The sequence below is a fragment of the Triticum aestivum genome, chromosome 2B (assembly GCF_018294505.1).
Source record: "Triticum aestivum cultivar Chinese Spring chromosome 2B, IWGSC CS RefSeq v2.1, whole genome shotgun sequence".
NCBI lineage: Eukaryota > Viridiplantae > Streptophyta > Magnoliopsida > Poales > Poaceae > Triticum > Triticum aestivum.
Window position 1 is genome coordinate 778,584,050 of NC_057798.1, and position 21,503 is coordinate 778,605,552.

A 21,503-nucleotide genomic window follows, 5' to 3' on the forward strand; every position below is an offset into this window, starting at 1 on the left:
TTTGTCGATGATGACTTCATGTAGGTGTTGAAGATGTGAATGCTCAATGTTGATGAAGGTCATTTGGAGCAATCCTTTGGAGTGAGTTGCACTTTCAATACCTACATGGGTTAGTCCCACAAGGAACAAACAAGTATATCCATATACATAGAGTGATGCACGCACAAGATGATGTCCATGAAAGCATTAGGTTACCTTGTCCCTTGTCTTACCAACAAGAGGGTTTGTGACTCCTTGAACTGGTGCAAGATGTGGAAGTTGATTGCACTTTCCCTTGCTATAATGATATGAGTGAAGAATGTTGGCGGAGTCACCCTCAAGAACTCTCTAGTTCTTCTTCTTCGGGATCCACATCATCTTGATGGGAATCCTTGGAGTTGTAGTCGTACTTAATGGAGTAGAACTTGACATAGTCTTGCGAACCCACTTGACCAAGGCCTTAGGAGCTTCTTCAAATGCATCAATCTCCTCTTGAAGCTTGTCCTTGCCTTTTTGCTTGTGGTCTTGTGGTGGAAGATCATCTTGAGCTTGTGTCCCTTTGAAGGAAGTAGGATCATACTTCTCTTGTTGAGGAACAAACTTCGTCTTGGGGTATTGATCTTCTTCCCACTCAACTCCATTGGCATTGAACTTTCGTTCAAAACCAACACATTGGTTCTTCTGGTGCCTTCCTTGCTTGCGTACAATTTCCTCAAATTGCTTACTCTCGGCAAGGCTCTTGTAAACACCTTTCTCTATAATTCCCTTTAATAAGCTATTTTCTTGATCAAGTGTAACTTGGCTAGGAGAATCATTAGTGGAATCAAGAGAACTACTAGAAGCAACAATATTGGATTTATCATGATGATTGTTACTACTAGAGGAAGAATATTTCTTGTTTTTGTTAATGGACTTGACTTGAGGCATGTAAGTAGATAAGAGTAAATGCTTGGCAATGTAAGAAGAACTTTTCTTGCGAAGATCATCATTGATTGCCTTTAAGAACTCATGCTCTTGCTCAAGGTTGAGCTTTTCAAAGCGTAACTTCTCATGAGCCCTTAAAAGTTCTCGATGATTTTCGAAGATAGTTTCATGAGCTAACATAAGAGTGTTTAGTTATTTAGTTAGAAGCTCAATCTTCTCCTTATCATTGTCATTCGTTTTATCTTGATTAGCATGATTAATTGACGTTTCATCATAGTATTCATCATTAGAGTTGTCAACAAGTAAATCATCATCACCTAACAAGTCATCTTCATCACTATTGAAATCAACATACTCGGGGTGTGTTACCTTAGGGCCTTTAGCCATGAAGCATCTTCCAAGTCCTTCATTTGGTGAATCAAATATGTCGTAGGAGTTGGTTGACACAAGTGCTAGACCGGCAACACCTTCATCTTGAGTATGTTCGGAGTCGGAGTGATAGCTTCTCTCGGAGTGATGTTCAGAGTTGGAACCGGATACCCATTCACCAACATGAGCTTGATGTCTTCGTTTTGTGTAGCTCCTTGAGGACTTGTCCTTCGTTTCCGAATCCTTGCTTCTCTGGGGTGTTCTTTGTTAATAACGATCATCTCTACTCCTTCTCTCTCTTGGCGGTGATTCTTCTATTCTACTTCTTCTCTTGGGAGAATCTTCTCCACTTTTGTAGGTTGCTGTACACTCATTGGAATAGTGTCCGGGTTTCCCACAATTGTAGCAATTGCGCTCTCGACTGGAAGATCTTTTGTCATTGTAGGACCTTGACTTAGAGCTTCTCTCTTTGCTTCTACTCTTGTAGAATTTTTTGAAGTTCTTCACCATTAAGCTCAATTCTTCATTGAAGGTTTGTTTCTCACATGATGATGTAGGGGCTTCACTTGAGGCTTTGTAAGCACCACCTGACTTGTTGTGAAGTTCCTCCTTATCCTTGAGTGACATCTCATGAGCAACAATTCTTCCAATGACTTCTGTTGGCTTGAGATTCTTGTAATTGGGCATCATTTGAATCAATGTGCACACGCTATCATATTTTCCATCCAATGCTCTTAGGATCTTCTTGATGATGAATCTGTCGGTCATCTCTTCACTTCCTAAGCCCGCAATCTCATTTGTGATAAGAGCAAGCCTAGAGTACATTTCAGCGACACCTTCACCATCCTTCATTTTGAACTTGTCAAGTTGACTTTGGAGCACATCCAGTTTGGATTCCTTGATGGAGTCGGTACCTTCATGCATATCAATCAAAGTATCCCAAATTTCATTTGCATTCTCAAGACGACTGATTTTGTTGAATTCTTCGGGGCACAATCCGTTGAAGAGGATATCACAAGGTTGAGCGTTGTATTGCAGCATCTTCAACTCATCCGAGCTAGCTTCATGGTTTGGTTCTCTCCCATCAATGAATTCACCTTGCAAGCCAATACACACAATAGCCCAAACGGCGGGGTTATGTCCGAGAATATGCATTTTCATCTTATGCTTCCAACTAGCAAAATTAGTACCATCAAAGTAAGGACCTCTACGGTGATAATTTCCCTCGCTAGACGCCATACTCTCCTAGGTTGTGAAACCAAGGCTATGACCACCAAAAGCTATGGAAATCAAAGCAAATGGAGGCCAAAGCTCTGATACAACTTGTAGGATCTTGAAGTATGTCTAGAGGGGGGTGATTAGACTACTTGACCAATTAAAAACTTAACCTTTTCCCAATTTTAGTCTTTGGCAGATTTTAACTATCTTAGCACAAGTCAAACAATCTTCACACAATTCAAGCAAGCATGCAAAGAGTATATGGGCAGTGGAAAGTAAAGCATGCAACTTGCAAGAATGTAAAGGGAAGGGTTTGAGGAATTCAAACGCAATTGGAGACACGGATGTTTTTGTCGTGGTTCCGATAGATGGTGCTATCGTACATCCACCTTGATGGAGACTTCAACCCACGAAGGGTAACGGATGCGCGAGTCCACAGAGGGCTCCACCCAAGAAGGGTCCACGAAGAACCAACCTTGTCTATCCCACCATGATCGTCACCCACGAAGGACTTGCCTCACTAGCGGTAGATCTTCACGAAGTAGGCAATCTCCTTGCCCTTACAAACTCCTTGGTTCAACTCCACAATCTTGTCGGGGGCTCCCAAGTGACACCTAGCCAATCTAGGAGACACCACTCTCCAAGAAGTAACAAATGGTGCATTGATAATGAACTCCTTGCTCTTGTGCTTCAAATGATAGTCTCACCAACACTCAACTCTCTCTCACAGGATTTCGATTTGGTGGAAAGAAGATTTGAGTGGAAAGCAACTTGGGGAAGGCTAGAGATCAAGATTCATATGGTAGGAATGGAATATCTTGGCCTCAACACAGGAGTAGGTAGTTCTCTCTCAGAAATGGTAAGTTGGAAGTGTAGGTTTGTTCTGATGGCTCTATCCACGAATGAAGAGGAGGTGGAGGGGTATATATAGCCTCCACACAAAATATAACCGTTACACACAATTTACCAATCTCGGTGGGACCGAATCAACAAACTCGGTCAGACCGATTTAGTAAACCTAGTGACCGTTAGGGTTTTCGGTGGGACCGACATGCAACTCGGTAGGACCGATATGGTTAGGGTTAGGGCATAACGTAATCTCGGTGACACCGATTACACAAAATCGGTGAGACCAATTTTGGTAATAAGCTAATCAGAGAGTTGGTCAGGTAAACTCGGTGGAACCAATTCGCTCATTTCGGTGTAACCAAAATGTTACGAAGGGAAACAGAGAATTTACATTGCAATCTCGGTGGGACCGATCGCTCACTTCTGTTAGACCGAAACGTTACGAAGGGAAACAAAGAGATTACAATCCCATCTCGGTGAGACCGAGATCCCAATCGGTGAGACCGATTTGCCTAGGGTTTGTGGCAGTGGCTATGACATCTGAACTCGGTGGCGCCGGATAGAAAGAATCGATGGGGCCGAGTTTGACTTTTGGTTTGGGTCATATGAGGATATGAGAAAGTAGTTGAGGTTTTTCGGAGCATATCACTAAGCACTGTGGTGCAAGAAACTCATTAAGCAACACCTCATCCCTCCTTGATAGTATTGGCTTTTCCTATAGACTCACTGTTATCTTGGATCACTAAAATATAAAATGCAGAGTCTTGAGCTTTTGAGCTTAAGCCAATCCTTTTGTCCTTAGTATTTTGAGGGATCCACTTTCCTCATCCATGCCATGCCATTCATTGAGCTTTCCTGAAATATTTGTCTTGAAATATTTGTTAGGAATTACCAAAATCACCTAGGGATAGTTGCACTTTCAATGATTTTTCATATAGAAAACTTTTTAATCCGAGTTCGTATGCAAAAGTTATGTGCATTTCAATAAAGTCGAAATTCATATTTGTAAATTTTCCCAACAACTAGACCACATATCACATGGGAAACTTATTTTCTTTTATTTTTTTGACATTTTCATCATTTTCTTTTATTTTTTTAAAACTAAAAAGGCGGTCGGGGGGGGGGTGCATTTGGGGGAATTTTTGGGCCAAGTTAGTAATGGTGCACCGTGGGAGAGGTGCACCATTACTAGTTCAATTAGTAATGGCGCACCACTCCCACGGTGCGCCATTACTAGTTTTGAAAAAAAAACTTGAAAAGAAATTTGAAAAAAATTAGTAGTGGCGCACCATGGATCTGGTGCGCCATTACTAGTTTAACTAGTAACGGCGCACTATCCCCTGGTGCGCCATTACTAGTTTTGAAAAAAAATGAAAAAAAATTGATTTTTTTTACTAATGGCGCATCGTGGATGTGGTGCGCCATTACTAGTTTAACTAGTAATGGCGCTCTATCCCCTGGTGCGCCATTGCTAGTTTCGAAAAAAATATTGTTACTAATGGCGCATCGTGGATGTGGTGCGCCATTAGTATTTGGACACTAATGGCGCACCAACACATGGTGCGCCATTAGTATATAGTAGTGGCGCACCACATGTCTGATGCGCCATTAGTGTCCATTTTATCTATAGCCCTTTTCCTAGTACTGATGTGGTATCAAAGAACATATCCATCATCAAAGTGATGCCATCATGACTAGTTGGTAGTTGTCGAGTCGTAACACTTCTTGTCGACACTTAGGCATAGATAGCCTAGGGTGACCCATGTGGTATCAAAGAACATATCCATCATCAAAGTGATGCCATCATGACTAGTTGGTAGGCGTCGAGTCGTAACCCTTCTTGTCGACACTTAGGTATAGATAGCCTAGGGTGACCAATCAAGACTAGTTGATCATCAAAGTGAACCCATCATGTTTAGTGATATAAAATCATATAAAATCATTTTAAATCATATAAACTCATATAAAATCATTTGAAATCATATAAAATCATATAAAGTCATATAAAATCATTTAAAATCATATAAACTCAATTAAAATCATTTTTAATCATTTACAATCATTTAAAATTATTTCAATTCACTTTCATGCAGGGTCTACTTAATGTAGTGACAGCAGTATTTCCCAAACTGCCATCATAGGTACTGTTTGAGGCACATCTATGCAAACTTCCAGAGAGCAGGATTTGGAGGAGAGGATTTGAAGAGATGCATGGATGCATCTGCCTATGCTTACACTGAACATGACTTTAATTTGGCCATGGAAAGCATGAAGGCTGAGTGCACTGCTGCTTGGGAGTGGATGTCAAGAATTCCTGCTAAAGCTTGGTCTAGGCATGCAATGGACACTAATTGCAAAATTGATTTGGTGGTGAATAACTTAAGTGAAGTTTTTAATAAGTACATTCTAGATGTAAGGAACAAGCCAATTGTCACAATGATCAATGGGATCAAGGACAAGTTCCTAGTGAGGTTCCACCAGAAGAGAGAGGATGGAAAATGTACTAGATGGGAGATTGCACCAACCTATGCAGAGAAGTTGGAGATGAACAAGAAGTATGCAAGGGATTGCAAAGCACTGATAGCTGCCCAAGGACTTTTCCATGTCACTAGTGGAGACAAGACCTATGGTGTTGACACAAACATACAGATATGTGGGTGCAAGAAATGGGACATCACTGGAGTTCCTTGCAACCATGCTTGTTCTGCCATCTATAGGTCTAAACAGCTGCCAGAGGATCATATCAATGTGTTCTTCAAGAAATCTATGTACTTGGAGGCATATAAGCCAGTAATTTACCCTGTTCCTGGTCCAGATAGCTGGGTGAAAACTCCAACACCTGACATTGAACCACCATAGTTCAAAGATGACAAGAAGGGGCCAGCAGAAGAGAAAAGGAAAAAAGGGAAGTTTGAGCCACCTCAAGCAAAACAGACTTCTAGGATGGCTACTATAACATGTGGGAACTGCAAGCTGCAAGGACACAAGTACACAAGTTGTCCTAAGCCATGAAGGCCTGATTTGCAAATCAGGAGGAACAAGCACATGGTATTTTCATTTTGAAATTACTTGAGTGTTCATTTCTATTGACTGATTATTATAAAGTTGTTTAATTTTTTAATTACAGGAAAACAGGACTGTACCTGAATGGCACCAGGGTGCAGCTTCATCAGCTACTGGAAGTGCTAGGTGTGCACCATCATCATCTACTACAAACTCCTCTCCTGCTGCTGTAAGAGGTGCAAAGACTACTGCTAGAAGGGGTGCTGCTTGAAGGGGAGCAGCCTCGGCTCCTGCTGCTGGAAGGGGAGGAGCCTCATCTACTGCTGTTGGAAGGGGTGCTACTTCATCTGCTGCTGCTAGAAGAGGAGCAAGGTCTGCTTCTACTCCTGGAAGGGGTGCTACTTCTTCTCCTACTGCTGGGAGAGGTGCAAGATCTTCCACTACTGCTGGTGGGGGGGGGGGCAAAAAGGTTCAAGCCTCCAAGAAGTTCTGCAGAAGCTTCTACTAGCCAGCCTGCAGGCAGTAGGCCAAAGAGGACAAAGTACATGAGCAAGAGGATGGAGGGGTACTTCTATGCCAGTGGCAACTACTAAATGCTCAAATTAGAAGTCTGTATGCAAGTGCATGTGTGCTAAATTAGGCAGTACATCACTTTAATTATGACATTATGAACCTATGTATGGCATTATGGCACTATGGCACTATGGCACTCAGAACCTTTGTTTGTTAAACCTATGTATGGCATTATGAACCTATGTATGGCACTGTGAAGTTATCCTTGTTTATCTCCTGCTGTTAAAATTCTCTGCAAATATATGTTCTGTGGAGTTGTTCTGTGCAAAGTAAATGTTCTCTTTAGAATATATTTTCTCTGTGTGCAAAATATTTTCTGTGATGTGTGCAAAATATTTTCTCTGTGTGCAAAATATTTTCTGTGATGTGTGCAATATATGATGTGTGCAAAATATTTTCTGTGCAAAACAGATCATGCCAAAACAACCACAAACATTATGGTTCTCTTTAGAATATATTTTCTGTGCAAAGTAAATGGTAACAGATCACTTTAGAATATGTTTTCTGTGCAAAACAGATCATGCCAAAACAACCACAAACATTACGGTTCTCTTTAAAATATATTTTCTGTGCAAAGTAAATGGTAACAGATCACTTTAGAATATATTTTCTATGCAAAACAGATCATGCCAAAACAACCACAAACATTATGGTTCTCTTTAGAATATATTTTCTGTGCAAAGTAAATGGTAACAAATCACTTTAGAATATATGTTCTTTGCAAATATTATGGAAAAACAACCACAAACATTTCAGTTGATACAAACAAAATACATTAATAAGTAGGGCATTGATCCAAAGATGCAATGATAATAAGTTGGACATTAGTTCTTGGGAGTAAACAACACAAGTCTTCAAAGTACACAACACAAGTATTGGACATAAAAATACATAAAGCATTACAGCTTATTAAGTGCATAAGAGCACATTCATATCAACTGCGGTGCTACCCTAAACCACACCACAATACATAGTTAAAAATCATCACATATCTCCTTCAACTTCTTGATCTTGTCCTTGTACCCATGTTTCTGTTTGAGCAGATCTGCAATGATGTACTCCACTTTTTTCCTATCTTGTTTCAGTTGGTCCCTCTCTGTCACAACTTGGTCTCTCTCTACAACTAGCTTGTCCCTCTCTTTCTCTGCCTTTGCCCTAAGTACCTGATGAAGATTGGTACAACCATGGTCTGCCAGCTTCTTCTTCTCCATCTCCTCTTTGAGATCACTTAGAGCCAACCTAACATTGCCCAACTCTGTGATAGCATCCTCCTTGTCAGCAACCATTTTAGCAAAGTCCAGTTTGAAAAACCTAAGATCTTCCTCCATCTTCCTCTTTTCTCCAACTAGTTTGAAATTTCTTTCAGCAAGCTCAACATTTTCTGTGTGCTTGTCCTTCATATCTTCGTCATACATGCTCCACAATTTAGTGAGGGAGAACTGCATAGCCACTGACCACTCTTGGTCTATCCACTCCAGATAGTTGCACTTTAGTTCTGCCTACAATTAAATAAATATATTCTCAATAAGAAATTGTAAGAAATGTGCACAAATTATATAATATTGTATGAAATTATAGTTTAGTTCTATCCACTGAATTATATTCTATGCATCAAATATTACATCATTAAGTAATAGATATATTGTGAAAATTGTATGCACAAATTCTAGGCAGAAACAATTATAATAGCATATATAATATATTTTTCATCTATAAGATTGTATATGCATATATTTTATGCATAGATTATGGGCAACAACTATTACATCAACTGAAGCAACACAAGATTGGAGTACTGAAGCAACAACTATCCAGGAACAAATCTTTGATACACAAAATTGGATTACTGGCAAGTGAATGGACCAAAAACTAACTAAGCTAATCTACTTACAGTACTAACCAAGAGTACTCTACTAACCAACATACCTTCTCCTCAGCACACGCAAGAAAACATCTGCCTGTGTCCACAGATTCAAATGCAACAAGCCTGATGCAAGGTTGTTGATGCAGACAACAAGACGACAGTTCGTGAGCAATGCCACTCCATTCATAGCAAGAGATTGTCCTAGGAAGCTAACCAGCACATAAATTGCACAAATTAGCGACCTAGTTAAAAAATCCCCAAATGATGAACCCTAACCCTAGCGGGATGAACCCTAATCCATGAGGGAGGCCAGAGGCGAACACGCATACCTGGCTAGTGACTTCTTCGCCGTCCAAAGAAGAGCTCGAGGACGGCTCGCTCCAAGAAACCATGGCGGAGCGGCGAAAGGCGGCGAGTCGACAGTGCCGGCGCCGGCGGTGGTCGGGGTCGAGAGAGAGGAGAGCGAGAGTGATGAACAGGTTGGTCTGGTTCGAACACCGACCGGTGCGGCCACTTAAACGGGCGCGCCGAAATGGCCGTCTCTCGCCGTCTAACGGCGTCCGTCAACACGCGCCACGTCAGCCCGACAGGCGGGACCCACCTGTCGGATTCGCTATTTTCTGGGCTAAAATGCAACGTCATTGCTCCGCGTTACAGATTAGACCCATTGTTGGTGGTTTTGTATGCTCTGCCTCAAATATGGTATCGATCTGTTACCCTAGCCCATAATGTGGTGGTTTTGGGTAAATAACTCTGTTTGGATGGTTACGAGGACAGAGGCATCTCTTGTCTAGTAGAGTTCAAACCCTAGGCTTGACATTGGCGCTCACTTTTTTTGGATTTACTTTAGGTCATGCGACAATGTACATTGAATGGGAGAAGACGTTTCCGTCGACTATGAAGAAATCTATGATGGCTTCATCAATCCCGTCGACTAAGGAGGAGCCAGAATTTATGTTAGGCTTCCTAGCAAGCCACGAGCCAATCTGACGGAGGGAAAACTGAGTATCACCAAGTCTTTACCATCACCTTTTTATTGGCAACCATTTCAGGTGTTGTTCGAGTCCATCAAGGCCTCTTCATGGACGACCTGTTGCATTCACAGTCAGCTCCAATAATAATCTCCATCTCTCTCGCAGTCCAACAACAATATAGTCAACAACACGCCACGTCCATCGGGATCAGGTGCGTCGTCACTATCGCCATTGTTACACAGATTGCTGCACGCCGTTAAGATCCGGGGCACCACCGGCATCCGTACGACAGCAACCCTGCCGGGATATATACGCTCTCCAAAGGGCGCGACGTGTTCGTTGAAGAACGCCGCTGCCAAGCAAGCCGGCAGCCGGACTGACCTGAGGCTAATACAACTCCCAAACTCTACTAGCATTGTTTCAGCTGCTACTTCACGCACCTGATTTCTGCCAACTTCTGAGATTTATTCCACTTTCCGCAGTTACAACTCACAACCATAAGATAAGATCCATACATGAAATTTATTCCACTTGATCCGTGCCATGCATTCATACATGTGTGCGTACAGCGCAACAATGCGGCATCTGAGCATCATGCATGTGCTGCTACTACGTACAGCGACTTTTAATTACTCAACCGCATGAGTGCTGGCTGGGAGCGTCTCGTTCTTTCCATGGAAGTTGATGCGGTTGTCGCGGCAGTCGACGAACTGGTAGTTGACGATGAGGTGGCCCCTCTGGTACCCCATGCCGTCGGTGTCGATCTTGACGAACACGGTGTCCCAGTCGAGGTCCAGCCCGCCGTTGGCGCACTGGTCCACGATCCTCGCCGTGATCTGCGCCCCCGTGCCCATGTTGGTCACCCGGATGCACCGCCCGCACGACGCCTGGCCGCGGGGGCCAGCGGGGCCGCAGAACGCCGTCCAGCCGTACTTGGACCGCCACGAGAACGGCTTGCCGGCGTCCCAGGTGGAGCAGTAGGCGCTCACGGCGGGGGCGCCCAGGTCCCAGCCGTTCTGACCTGGGCGGTAGTAGTGGTAGGTCGCCCGGACGTTGCTCGCCTGCTGCGCCGCGGCGGCCGCGGCACCGGCGCAAAGGAGCGCCGCCACGAGCGCAAGGCGTGCGGCCATCTTCGTCAACGCAGCAGAGGAGGGTGATCGTACCAGAGGATGTGAGGAGTGGTAGCTAGCAGGTGCTGACACTCGAATGGGAGTCGCTCTTCGCCACTACCATTTATTATATAGAGGTGGAATGGAACGCTGGAAATTAATATATGATAAGGTGATGGTAGACTTTTCTTCTCTTCGCAGCCTCCACGAATTTTCTACAAACTAGGAATCAATTGCATGAACAGCTCATAAGGACATGTGCAGATATGCTTTTAAGGGCTGTGGCACACGTGTCCTGCTACCTAGCTGGAAAATTTAGCAAAATTGTTACAAGTGTGGATGGATGCCTATGTAATCATGTCAGCGTGTCACTTTCTACAAATTTATGCGGCTGCAATTGCAAACACGTGGTCGAAAGCTAGAGGGAAGATATATCTTTGCGCATAATTGAAGTTTTAGATAAGATAGCTTGATTTATTGTTATGAGATAGAGTTCTCACAAATTCATTGAGATACCGACAACACCAACTGCCTAGAACAAGTCCAAAGAAAAAACGCGAAAACAAAAGCGAACCTCACATCTTCATAATTTCACTCGACATATAATCACAACAATTAGATTACAATTAATTATATAGTATATAGATGCTTCCGCTGCAATTTTTTGTATACCCACACTTCACATCGAAAAATCCACCAGGGCAGAAAGGCATGCGGCAACCCATTTGCTTTAAGATTGGTTTACTAGATAGTTTATGTCATTAGCTCTTAATCGCCGTACTGGGGTCCATGCTTGCCAGCTTTTGGCAGAGCTGCATGAGTCACCCACCCCACCTCTCATGTGTTTTCATTTTATCTCAAAATTTGAATCTATTGTATCTTCTGAACCAAAAGTCTAAATTAAGTTTCGTTTGCATATTCGTGTTCGTTGCAACAAGTCCTTTTGAACAAAATTAATTTTAAATACATTTATATATCTTTTTTTAAAATTTTATTAAGTTTCAAATATTAAAACTAGAGAATCATCATAAGTTTCACCAAGTTACATTTGATAGGGGTATACGGTTTAGGACTTCCGGCTTAGGGCTTAGGGTTTCAGTTTTAGTCTTTGAAACTTGCTAAATTTATCATTCATTCTATTAAGTTTTACTAGTTGAAAGTCACTTAAGTTTTAGAATTTATCAAAACGTATTCAAAAGGGGCTTGTTTCAAAGCTTTCGACACAAGGGACATGAATATGCAAACGAAATATAAATTGAACTTTTGATTCAAAAGATGTAATAGATTCAAATTTACAAGTACAAATGAAAAGCATTGGAGGTGGGATGGATGGGGCATGTGGCCTATGCCAAAAGTTGTACCAAAAAGTTGCATGCATTCAGCAATTAAGCTCAAACCATAAACTACTTTTCGGATCTTGATGCAATCATGTGGCTACATGCACTCGTCTCCCGTCCCTGGGTGCCACAAATCGTCTTCAACTTTATATTGTAAGATCTAAACCCTTAATTACCCCCTGACTGGTCTCCCTCATGGCCTCTTAAGCGACACAGGCATACCCTTGATCGAGTTGCCAGGCCAGTTCCTTGCCTCCCTTCTCTCATCACTGTCATCGGAGGAAGTCGTTGGGCTAAGCCCACGCGGTTGATGGCAGCGGTAGGTGCTCGCGGTGGGGAAGGCATGCCCCCTCCTGCCCGGTGCAACAACTGCCGATGGTGCAATTGTTCCCTTGTTTGTGTCTCCAGCAGGTGGAAGACGCAACAACGTCGGTGCCAAGCTCCGGTGCTCCTGCCCCGCAGCTCATCCCAATTATTCGGGGTGGGTGCCCCCATTTTGGCTCTCTAGAGATTCGTCCCCACGAGCTAGCTGTTTGCTGACATTTGGTGGCTGCAGCGTCGGCCGGGACCAGATATTACTAGTTCGACCAGATCCAGCTCATTGTTATCTATTAGTGACGCTGTTGGTGGCTTCTGCATAGAGATGTCTTTATGCCATGATGAAGGTGCATTGATCGTCATGTTTGCGGGTAGGTGGCGCATTCGGGGCATCAGTTGTTTAGTCTGTAAGAAGTGTTTACCATGCAAATGAGCAAAAATATGTCTAGTCAAAACTAGCAACATATCCCTTGCAAATGCAGGTGCATCACCTTTTATTTGGTAAGAAGTGTTTGAGTTGTGTTTCCTTAGGTCCAAAGTGCAATTGCTCTTTCTCCCAACCAGTGGAAGTGTCTTTTATACAAGCATAGTTTCTGTAAAGCAAGTCTAGATAGTTGTCGCATAGTTGTGTGGCATCATCGACCGTTACGTTAAATTGCACTAGATTAGCGGCTAGAAGGAGATCGGAGATGGTCGTTTTGGTTTTCGTAGAAGGCCAAGGCTACACGTTAAAATTGTCCAACTATGATCATCCATAGAAAAGCAAAAAATTAGACACAAATCCTAGGGTAATCGACATCATCTTCCTTCTACACTTGACGACATTGAACCGCGAGAAATCAACATTGATAACCCACAAGTATAGGGGATCGCAACAATTTTCGAGGGGAGAGTATTCAACCCAAATTTATTGATTCGACAGAAAGGGAGCTAAATAATATTCGCGAGTATTAGCAGTTGAGTTGTCAATTCAACCACACCTGTAATATTCGCGAGTATCTACAGCAAAGTTTTTAGTAGCAAAGTAGTATGGAAATAACGGTACTGGCAGTAACAGTAGCAGTAGCAATTTTGTAGCGATTGTAACAGCAGCACGACGAAAGTAACTTAGCAAAGATCAATATGTGAAAAGCTCGTAGGCGTTGGATTAGTGATGGATAATTATGTCAGATGGCATTCATCATGCAACAGTTATAACCTAGGGCGAAACAGAACTAGCTCCAGTTCATCAATGTAAAGTAGGCATGTATTCCATATATAGTCATATGTGCTTATGGGAAAGGGCTTGCATGACATCTTTTGTCCTATCCTCCCATGGCAGCGGGGTTGTCAGCATTCTGGATACGGGGGGTACCCAGACTTGCCTGCCTGTGGCCCGTGGTATGGCTCCATCGGCGGCCTGGTACGGCCCAGTTTTGACGTCAACCACTCAAGACCCTCACGAGGGGCCAGGCCTCGCGAGGCGGACAACACCAAGACCTCCAAGGGGATCAGCCTCCTCAGGCGAGATTTCTATGCAAGGCTCACCTCGTGAGGTTCGGGTGACGTGAGCCATGATGATCATGGCCAGGCAGGTGCCAACGTGCGCAGTTTATGAGTTTCCTCTTTGGTGCAAAGGAGGCAAGCAGCAGGCGTGGAGTCCCGAGGAAGCAGCCAAAGATTTTCATTCCCATGCAACAAGACCAAGACTGCCAGGGCGGCAGGACGGAGGTCATCGCTGAGCCCACCGCATCGTCATGACCAGAGGCTTTTACAGGGAAGACCACTTTAGTCAGCATAAGATGTACTTGTTGTCTCCCTTCAAATTTGGTCGTTGTGGGATCCCTTCCCGCCTCGATTTAGGAAGAGGACCAAGGCCGCTATAAATAGGACCTAGCCACCATGGGCAAGAGAGGGAGAAGGTGGATCGGATCCATTCCACCCTCACCAGCTCGCCAGCTCACTTGAGCCCAAGAACACACCTCCTGATGTTGTTCTCCACTGTACCAGTTCCTTCTCAGCCCTCGAGGCAAATCCACCACAAAGTAGGAGTAGGGTTTTACACTGCAAGGTGGCCCGAACCTGGGTAAACTGCTATGTCCCGTTTCCTTCGAGCTCGACACGTTAGGCTATGAGATTAGCAAATCGGCAAACTTGGGAGAGAGAGAGATCATCGCACGCACCCTGATACGTCTCCAAAGTATCTATAAATTTTGATTGTTCCATGCTATTATATTACCTGTTTTGGATGTTTATGGGCTTTACTAAACACTTTTATATAATTTTCGGGACTAACCTATTAACCGGAGGCCCAACCCAAATTGTTGTTTTCTTGCCTATTTCAGTGTTTTGAAGTAAAGGAATATCAAACGGAGTCCAAACGGAATGAAACCTTTGGGAGAGTTATTTTTGGAACGGAAGCAATCCAGGAGACTTGGAGTGGAAGTCAGGGAAGCTTCGAGGTGGCCACGAGGCAGGGAGGCACGCCCTACCCCCCTGGACGCGCCCCCACCCTCGTGGGCCCCTCGTGGCTCCCCTGACCGACTTCTTTCGCCTATATATGTCCATATACCCTAAAAACATCGGGGATCATACTAGATCGGGAGTTCCGCCGCCGCAAGCCTCTGTAGCCACCAAAAACCAGTTGGGACCCTGTTCCGGAACCCTGCCGGAGGAGGGATCCCTCATCGGTGGCCATCTTCATCATCCCGGCGCTCTCCATGACGAGGAGGGAGTAGTTCACCCTCGGGGCTGAGGGTATGTACGAGTAGGTATGTGTTTGATCTCTCTCTCTCTCTCTCTTGTGCTCTTGAGGTGGTACGATCTTGATGTATCACGAGCTTTGCTATTATAGTTGGATCTTATGATGTTTCTCCCCCTCTACTCTCTTGTGATGAATTGAGTTTTCCCCTTGAAGTTGTCTTGTCGGATTGAGTCTTTAAGGATTTGAGAACACTTGATGTATGTCTTGCCGTGCTTACCTGTGGTGACGATGGGATATTCATGTGATCTACTTGATGTATGTTTTGGTGATCAACTTGTGGGTTCAGTGACCGTGTGAACTTATGCATAGGGGTTGGCACACGTTTTCGTCTTGACTCTTCGGTAGAAACTTTGGGGCACTCTTTGAAGTTCTTTGTGTTGGTTGAATAGATGAATCTGAGATTGTGTGATGCATATCGTATAATCATACCCACGGATATTTGAGGTGACATTGGAGTATCTAGGTGACATTAGGGTATGTTTTGTTGATTTGTGTCTTAAGGTGTTATTCTAGTACGAACTCTATGATAGATCAAACGGAAGGAATAGCTTCATGTTATTTTACTACGGACTCTTGAATAGATCGATCAGAAAGGATAGCTTTGAGGTGGTTTCGTACCCTACCATAATCTCTTCGTTTGTTCTCCGCTATTAGTGACTTTGGAGTGACTCTTTGTTGCATGTTGAGGGATAGTTATATGATCCAATTATGTTATTATTGTTGAGAGAACTTGCACTAGTGAAAGTATGAACCTTAGGCCTTGTTTCCTAGCATTGCAATACCCTTTACTCTCACTTTTATCATTAGTTACTTTGCTGTTTTTATATTTTCAGATTACAAAAACCTATATCTACCATCCTTATTGCACTTGTATCACCATCTGTTCGCCGAACTAGTGCACCTATACAATTTACCATTGTATTGGGTGTGTTGGGAACACAAGAGACTCTTTGTTATTTGGTTGCAGGGTTGCTTGAGAGAGACCATCTTCATCCTATGCCTCCCATGGATTGATAAACCTTAGGTCATCCACTTGAGGGAAATTTGCTACTGTCCTACAAACCTCTGCACTTGGAGGCCCAACAACGTCTACAAGAAGAAGGTTGCGTAGTAGACATCAAGCTCATTTCTGACGCCATTGCCGGGGAGGTGAGTGCTTGAAGGTATATCTTTAGATCTTGCAATCGAATCTTTTCGTTTCTTGTTTTATCACTAGTTTATTCTATAAGAAAAACTACAACAAAATGTAATTAAGTTTGCCTCATATGCTTCATCTTTTTAATATCTTTCGTGAGAATGATGGAAAGGAAAATTGTGCTCAAGTGCTAGAAGAAGAAGTCTATAAAATGTTTGGCACTAAATCTTTGAATGAGGAGCATGATTGCAATGTTGTTAGTATGAACTCTTTGAATATCCATGGTACTAATGATGATTGCACTAGTCATGATGAAAATGTCTCTTATAAGCATGTCAACTTTTGTGGAGTGCATAGAGTTTGCAAGTACGCACCAAATAGGGAAGATAGATCCTACAAGAGGCATAAGTATTTAGAAACTAAATGGTTGCAAGAGAGGCTAGATGTTTGTGCTGAAAATTTAAAATTTCTTAGCCATACTTGTGAACTTTGCAATGAACGTGGTCATTTAAATGTCCAATGCAAATTTTTTCATGATCGAATCGTGTCCAAAAGTTGTGATGACTTGATTTCCCTTGTGCATCATAACGAACTTAGTTTGCTTTTGGGTTATGAATAAATGAAACATTTAACTAAGGATATTACAGAATATAACCTTGAGAAATTTCTTGATATTGATCTATAGGAAATTTATATGTATTGTGCGGTGAATTGCATTGAAAATCCTTATATTGCCAATTACATAAAATCAAGAAAACCAATAGAAGATGAAGAGAATATTAATGAAAGGGAAGAGACTTCTCAATATCCTCCTATTATTTCTTATGATGAATCAGGTAACAAGGAGGAGCTTTCTATTCAACCAATCTCATTAATAAGGAGCTCAAAAAAGAGGGTTAAACCCACACATGATGTGAAGAAGAAAAAGAAAAGACGGAGAAGCAAAGGTAGAAAGGTATCCCTCCCAATTGATGTTGCTCCTATTACTCATTGTGATGATAATAATTGCTATACTATTGGTGCTATTCATACTATTAATGATGAGAGTGATTATGCTTATGATATGAAAATGCACAAGCTTGGGGAAGCTATGTTTGATGAGGATGACACATTTGAGAATATATTTGCTGCAATTAATGTTTGTCCCAAACTTGGGGATGCTATGTTTAATGAAGATGATATTTTTAGCCTCCCAAGTTTTGATGAGCAAATTTATTATGATGATAGCATGCCTCCTATTTATGATGATTATTGTGATGACATTTATGCTATAAAAAGTAGTGATCATTATATTTATAAATCTTGTCATGATTATTATTACCCCTTTTCTAAACATTACTCTTTTAATGTGAAAACAATTTATAGTATTCGAGTCTCTTATGATACTCCCACTATTCCGAATAAGAAGAATTTTGCTTATGTGGAGAGTAGTAAAATTTTATGCAAGTAGATCATGAAAAGAATGCTTTATGTGCTGGTTATATTTTTGAATTCATTCATGATGCTACTGAAAATTATTATGTGGGAGGAACATATGTTTGTAGGAATAATAATAACTTTCCTCTCTATGTGTTGAAAATCTTGAAGCTATGCTTGTTTTGCCTTCCTATGCTAGTTGTTTCTTGTTCCCATAAGTTGTTTGCGCACAAAATCCATATGCATAGGAAGTGGGTTAGACTTAAATGTGTTAGTAATATGCTTCATGATGCTCCCGTTATGTTTCAATTCTTATCTTTTATGTGAGCATCACTGTCATCATCATGCCTACCTAGAAAGGCATTAAAGAAAAGCGCTTGTTGGGAGACAACCCAATATTTACCTTTACTGTTTTTGTGTGTTCACATGATTATACTACTGTAGTAATCATGTTTTATATCTTTTTTTTCAATAAAGTGCCAAGTAAGACCTTTAGGATAGCTTACGGTGATAGTTGTGTTGATCCTGCTGAAAATCAGAAACTTTTGCGCCAAGTAAATTAGTTTTGATAATTCACAGGAAAGTTATTTTGATCTGATTATTTTTGCTCTGGATTGGTACACAAATTGCTCTGGTTTTCCTAATTTGGTAGAATTTTTGGAGTTACAGAAGTATTCGACTGATACAGATTACTACAGACTGTTCTATTTTTGACAGATTATGTTTTCTATATGTTGTTTGCTTATTTTGATGAATCTATGAGTAGTATCGGAGGGTATGAACCATAGAGAAGTTGGAATAAAGCAGATATTACACTAATATGAATTTAGAATGAGTTCATAATAGTACCTAAGTGGTGATTTATTTTCTTATACTAATGGAGCTTACGAGTTTTCTGTTAAGTTTTGTGTTGTGAAGTTTTCAAGTTTTGGGTAAAGATTCGATGGACTATGGAATAAGGAGTGGCAAGAGCCTAAGCTTGGGGATTCCCAAGGCACCCCAAGGTAAATTCAAGGAGAACCAAAAGCCTAAGCTTGGGGATGCCCCGGAAGGCATCCCCTCTTTCGTCTTCGTCTATTGGTAACTTTACTTGGAGCTATATTTTTATTCACCACATGATATGTGTTTTGCTTGGAGCGTATTCTATGATATGAGTCTTTGCTTTTTAGTTTACCACAGTCATCCTTCCTGTATACACCTTTTGGGAGAGACACCCATGAATCGCAATTTATTAGAATACTCTATGTGCTTCACTTATATCTTTTGAGCTAGACAATTTTACTCTAGTGCTTCACTTATATCTTTTTAGAACACGGTGGTGGTTTTATTTTGTAGAAATTATTGAACTCTCATGCTTCACTTATATTATTTTGAGACTCTTTTAGAATAGCATGGTATTTTCTATGGTTATAAAATTGGTCCTAGAATGATGGGCATCCAAGTTGGGTATAATAAAAACTATCATAGGAAGTGAATTGGATGCTATGATCAATTTGATGGTTGATAGTTGTTTTGGGATATAGAGGTGGTGATATTAGAGTCATGCTAGTTGGGTAATTATGAAATTGAGAAATACTTGTGTTGAAGTTGGCAAGTCCCGTAGCATGCACGTATGGTAAAAGTTGTGTAACAAATTTGTAGCATGGGGTGCTCTTTTGATTGTCATCCTTTGTGTGGAGGTCGGGATCGCGCGATGGTTAACTCCTACCAAACCTTCCCCTAGGAGCATGCGTGTAGCGCTTGGTTTTGATGACTTGTAGATTTTTGCAATAAGTATGTGAGTTCTTTATGACTAATGTTGAGTCCATGGATTATACACACTCACACCTTTCCATCATTGCTAGCCTCTTCGGTATCGTGCATTGCCCTTTCTCACCTTGAGAGTTGGTGCAAACTTCACCGGTGCATCCAAACCCCGTGATATAATATGCTCTATCACACATAAACCTCCTTATATCTTCCTCACAACAGCCACCATGCCTACCTATTATGGCATTTCCATAGCCATTCCAAGATATATTGCCATGCAACTTTCCACCGTTTCATTTATTATGACACGTTTCATCATTGTCATATTGCCTTGCATGATCATGTAGTTGACATCATATTGCCTCAAATTCGGAAGTAACTTTTCGAGTAGATGATTGTAGGATCTTGAAGTATGTCTAGAGGGGGGTGATTAGACTACTTTACCAATTAAAAACTTAACCTTTTCCCAATTTTAGTCTTTGGCAGATTTTAACTATCTTCACACAATTCAAGAAAGCATGCAAAGATTATATGGGCAGCGGAAAGTAAAGCATGCAACTTGCAAGAATATAACGGGAAGGGTTTGGAGAATTCAAACGCAATTGGAGACACTGATGTTTTTGTCGTGGTTCCGATAGGTGGTGCTATCGTACATCCACGTTGATGGAGACTTCAACCCATGAAGGGTAACGGTTGCGCGAGTCCACGGAGGGCTCCACCCAAGAAGGGTCCACAAAGAAGCAACCTTGTCTATCCCACCATGGCCATCGCCCACCAAGGACTTGCCTCACTAGCGGTAGATCTTCACGAAGTAGGCGATCTCCTTGCCCTTACAAACTCCTTGGTTCAACTCCACAATCTTGTCGGAGGCTCCCAAGTGACACCTAGCCAATCTAGGAGACACCACTCTCTAAGAAGTAACAAATGGTGTGTTGATGATGAACTCCTTGCTCTTGTGATTCAAATGATAGTCTCCCCAACACTCAACTCTCTCTCACAGAATTTGGATTTGGTGGAAAGAAGATTTGAGTGGAAAGCAGCTTGGGGAAGGCTAGAGATCAAGATTCATATGGTAGGAATGGAATATCTTGGCCTCAACACATGAGTAGGTAGTTCTCTCTCAGAAATGGTAAGTTTGAATTGTAGGTTTGTTCTGATGGCTCTCTCCACGAATGAAGAGGAGGTGGAGGGGTATATATTGCCTCCACACAAAATCTAACCGTTACACATAATTTATCAATCTCAATGGGACCGAATCAACAAACTCGGTCAGACCAATTTAGTAAACCTAGTGACCGTTAGGTTTTTCGGTGGGACCGATATGGTTAGGGTTAGGTCATAATGTAATCTCGATGAGACCGATTACACAAACTCGGTGAGACCGATTTTGGTAATAAGCTAACCAGAGAGTTGGTCAGGTAAACTCGGTGGGACCGATTTGCTCATTTCGGTGTGACCGAAATGTTATGAAGGGAAACAGAGAGTTTACATTGCAATCTCGGTGGGACCGATCGCTCACTTCGGTTAGACCGAAACGTTACAAAGGGAAACAGAGAGATTACAATCCCATCTCAGTGAGACCGAGATCCCTATCGGTGAGGCCGATTTGCCTAGGGTTTGTGGCAGTGGCTATGACATCTAAACTCGGTGGCGCCGGATATAAAGAATTGATGGGGCCGAGTTTGACTTTTGGTTTGTATCATATGAGGATATGAGAAAGTAGTTGAGGGTTTTTGGAGCATATCACTGAGCACTGTGGAGCAAGAAACTCATTAAGCAACACCTCATCCCTCCTTGATAGTATTGGCTTTTCCAATAGACTCAATGTGGTCTTGGATCACTAAAATATAAAATGCAGAGTCTTGAGCTTTTGAGCTTGAGCCAATCCTTTTGTCCTTAGTATTTTGAGGGATACACTTTCCTCATCCATGCCATGCCATTCA

General features: G+C 42.0%; 1 protein-coding gene across 1 annotated transcript; it reads right to left on the reverse strand.

The window, feature by feature from the left end:
- Positions 1 to 10,197: 10,197 nt before the first annotated feature.
- Positions 10,198 to 10,972, reverse strand: LOC123042684 (barwin). The gene has a single exon (XM_044465083.1). It carries the CDS (start codon positions 10,881 to 10,883, stop codon positions 10,383 to 10,385), a length of 501 nt encoding a protein of 166 aa, XP_044321018.1. The 5' UTR covers positions 10,884 to 10,972; the 3' UTR covers positions 10,198 to 10,382.
- Between the last annotated feature and the right edge of the window lie 10,531 nt (positions 10,973 to 21,503).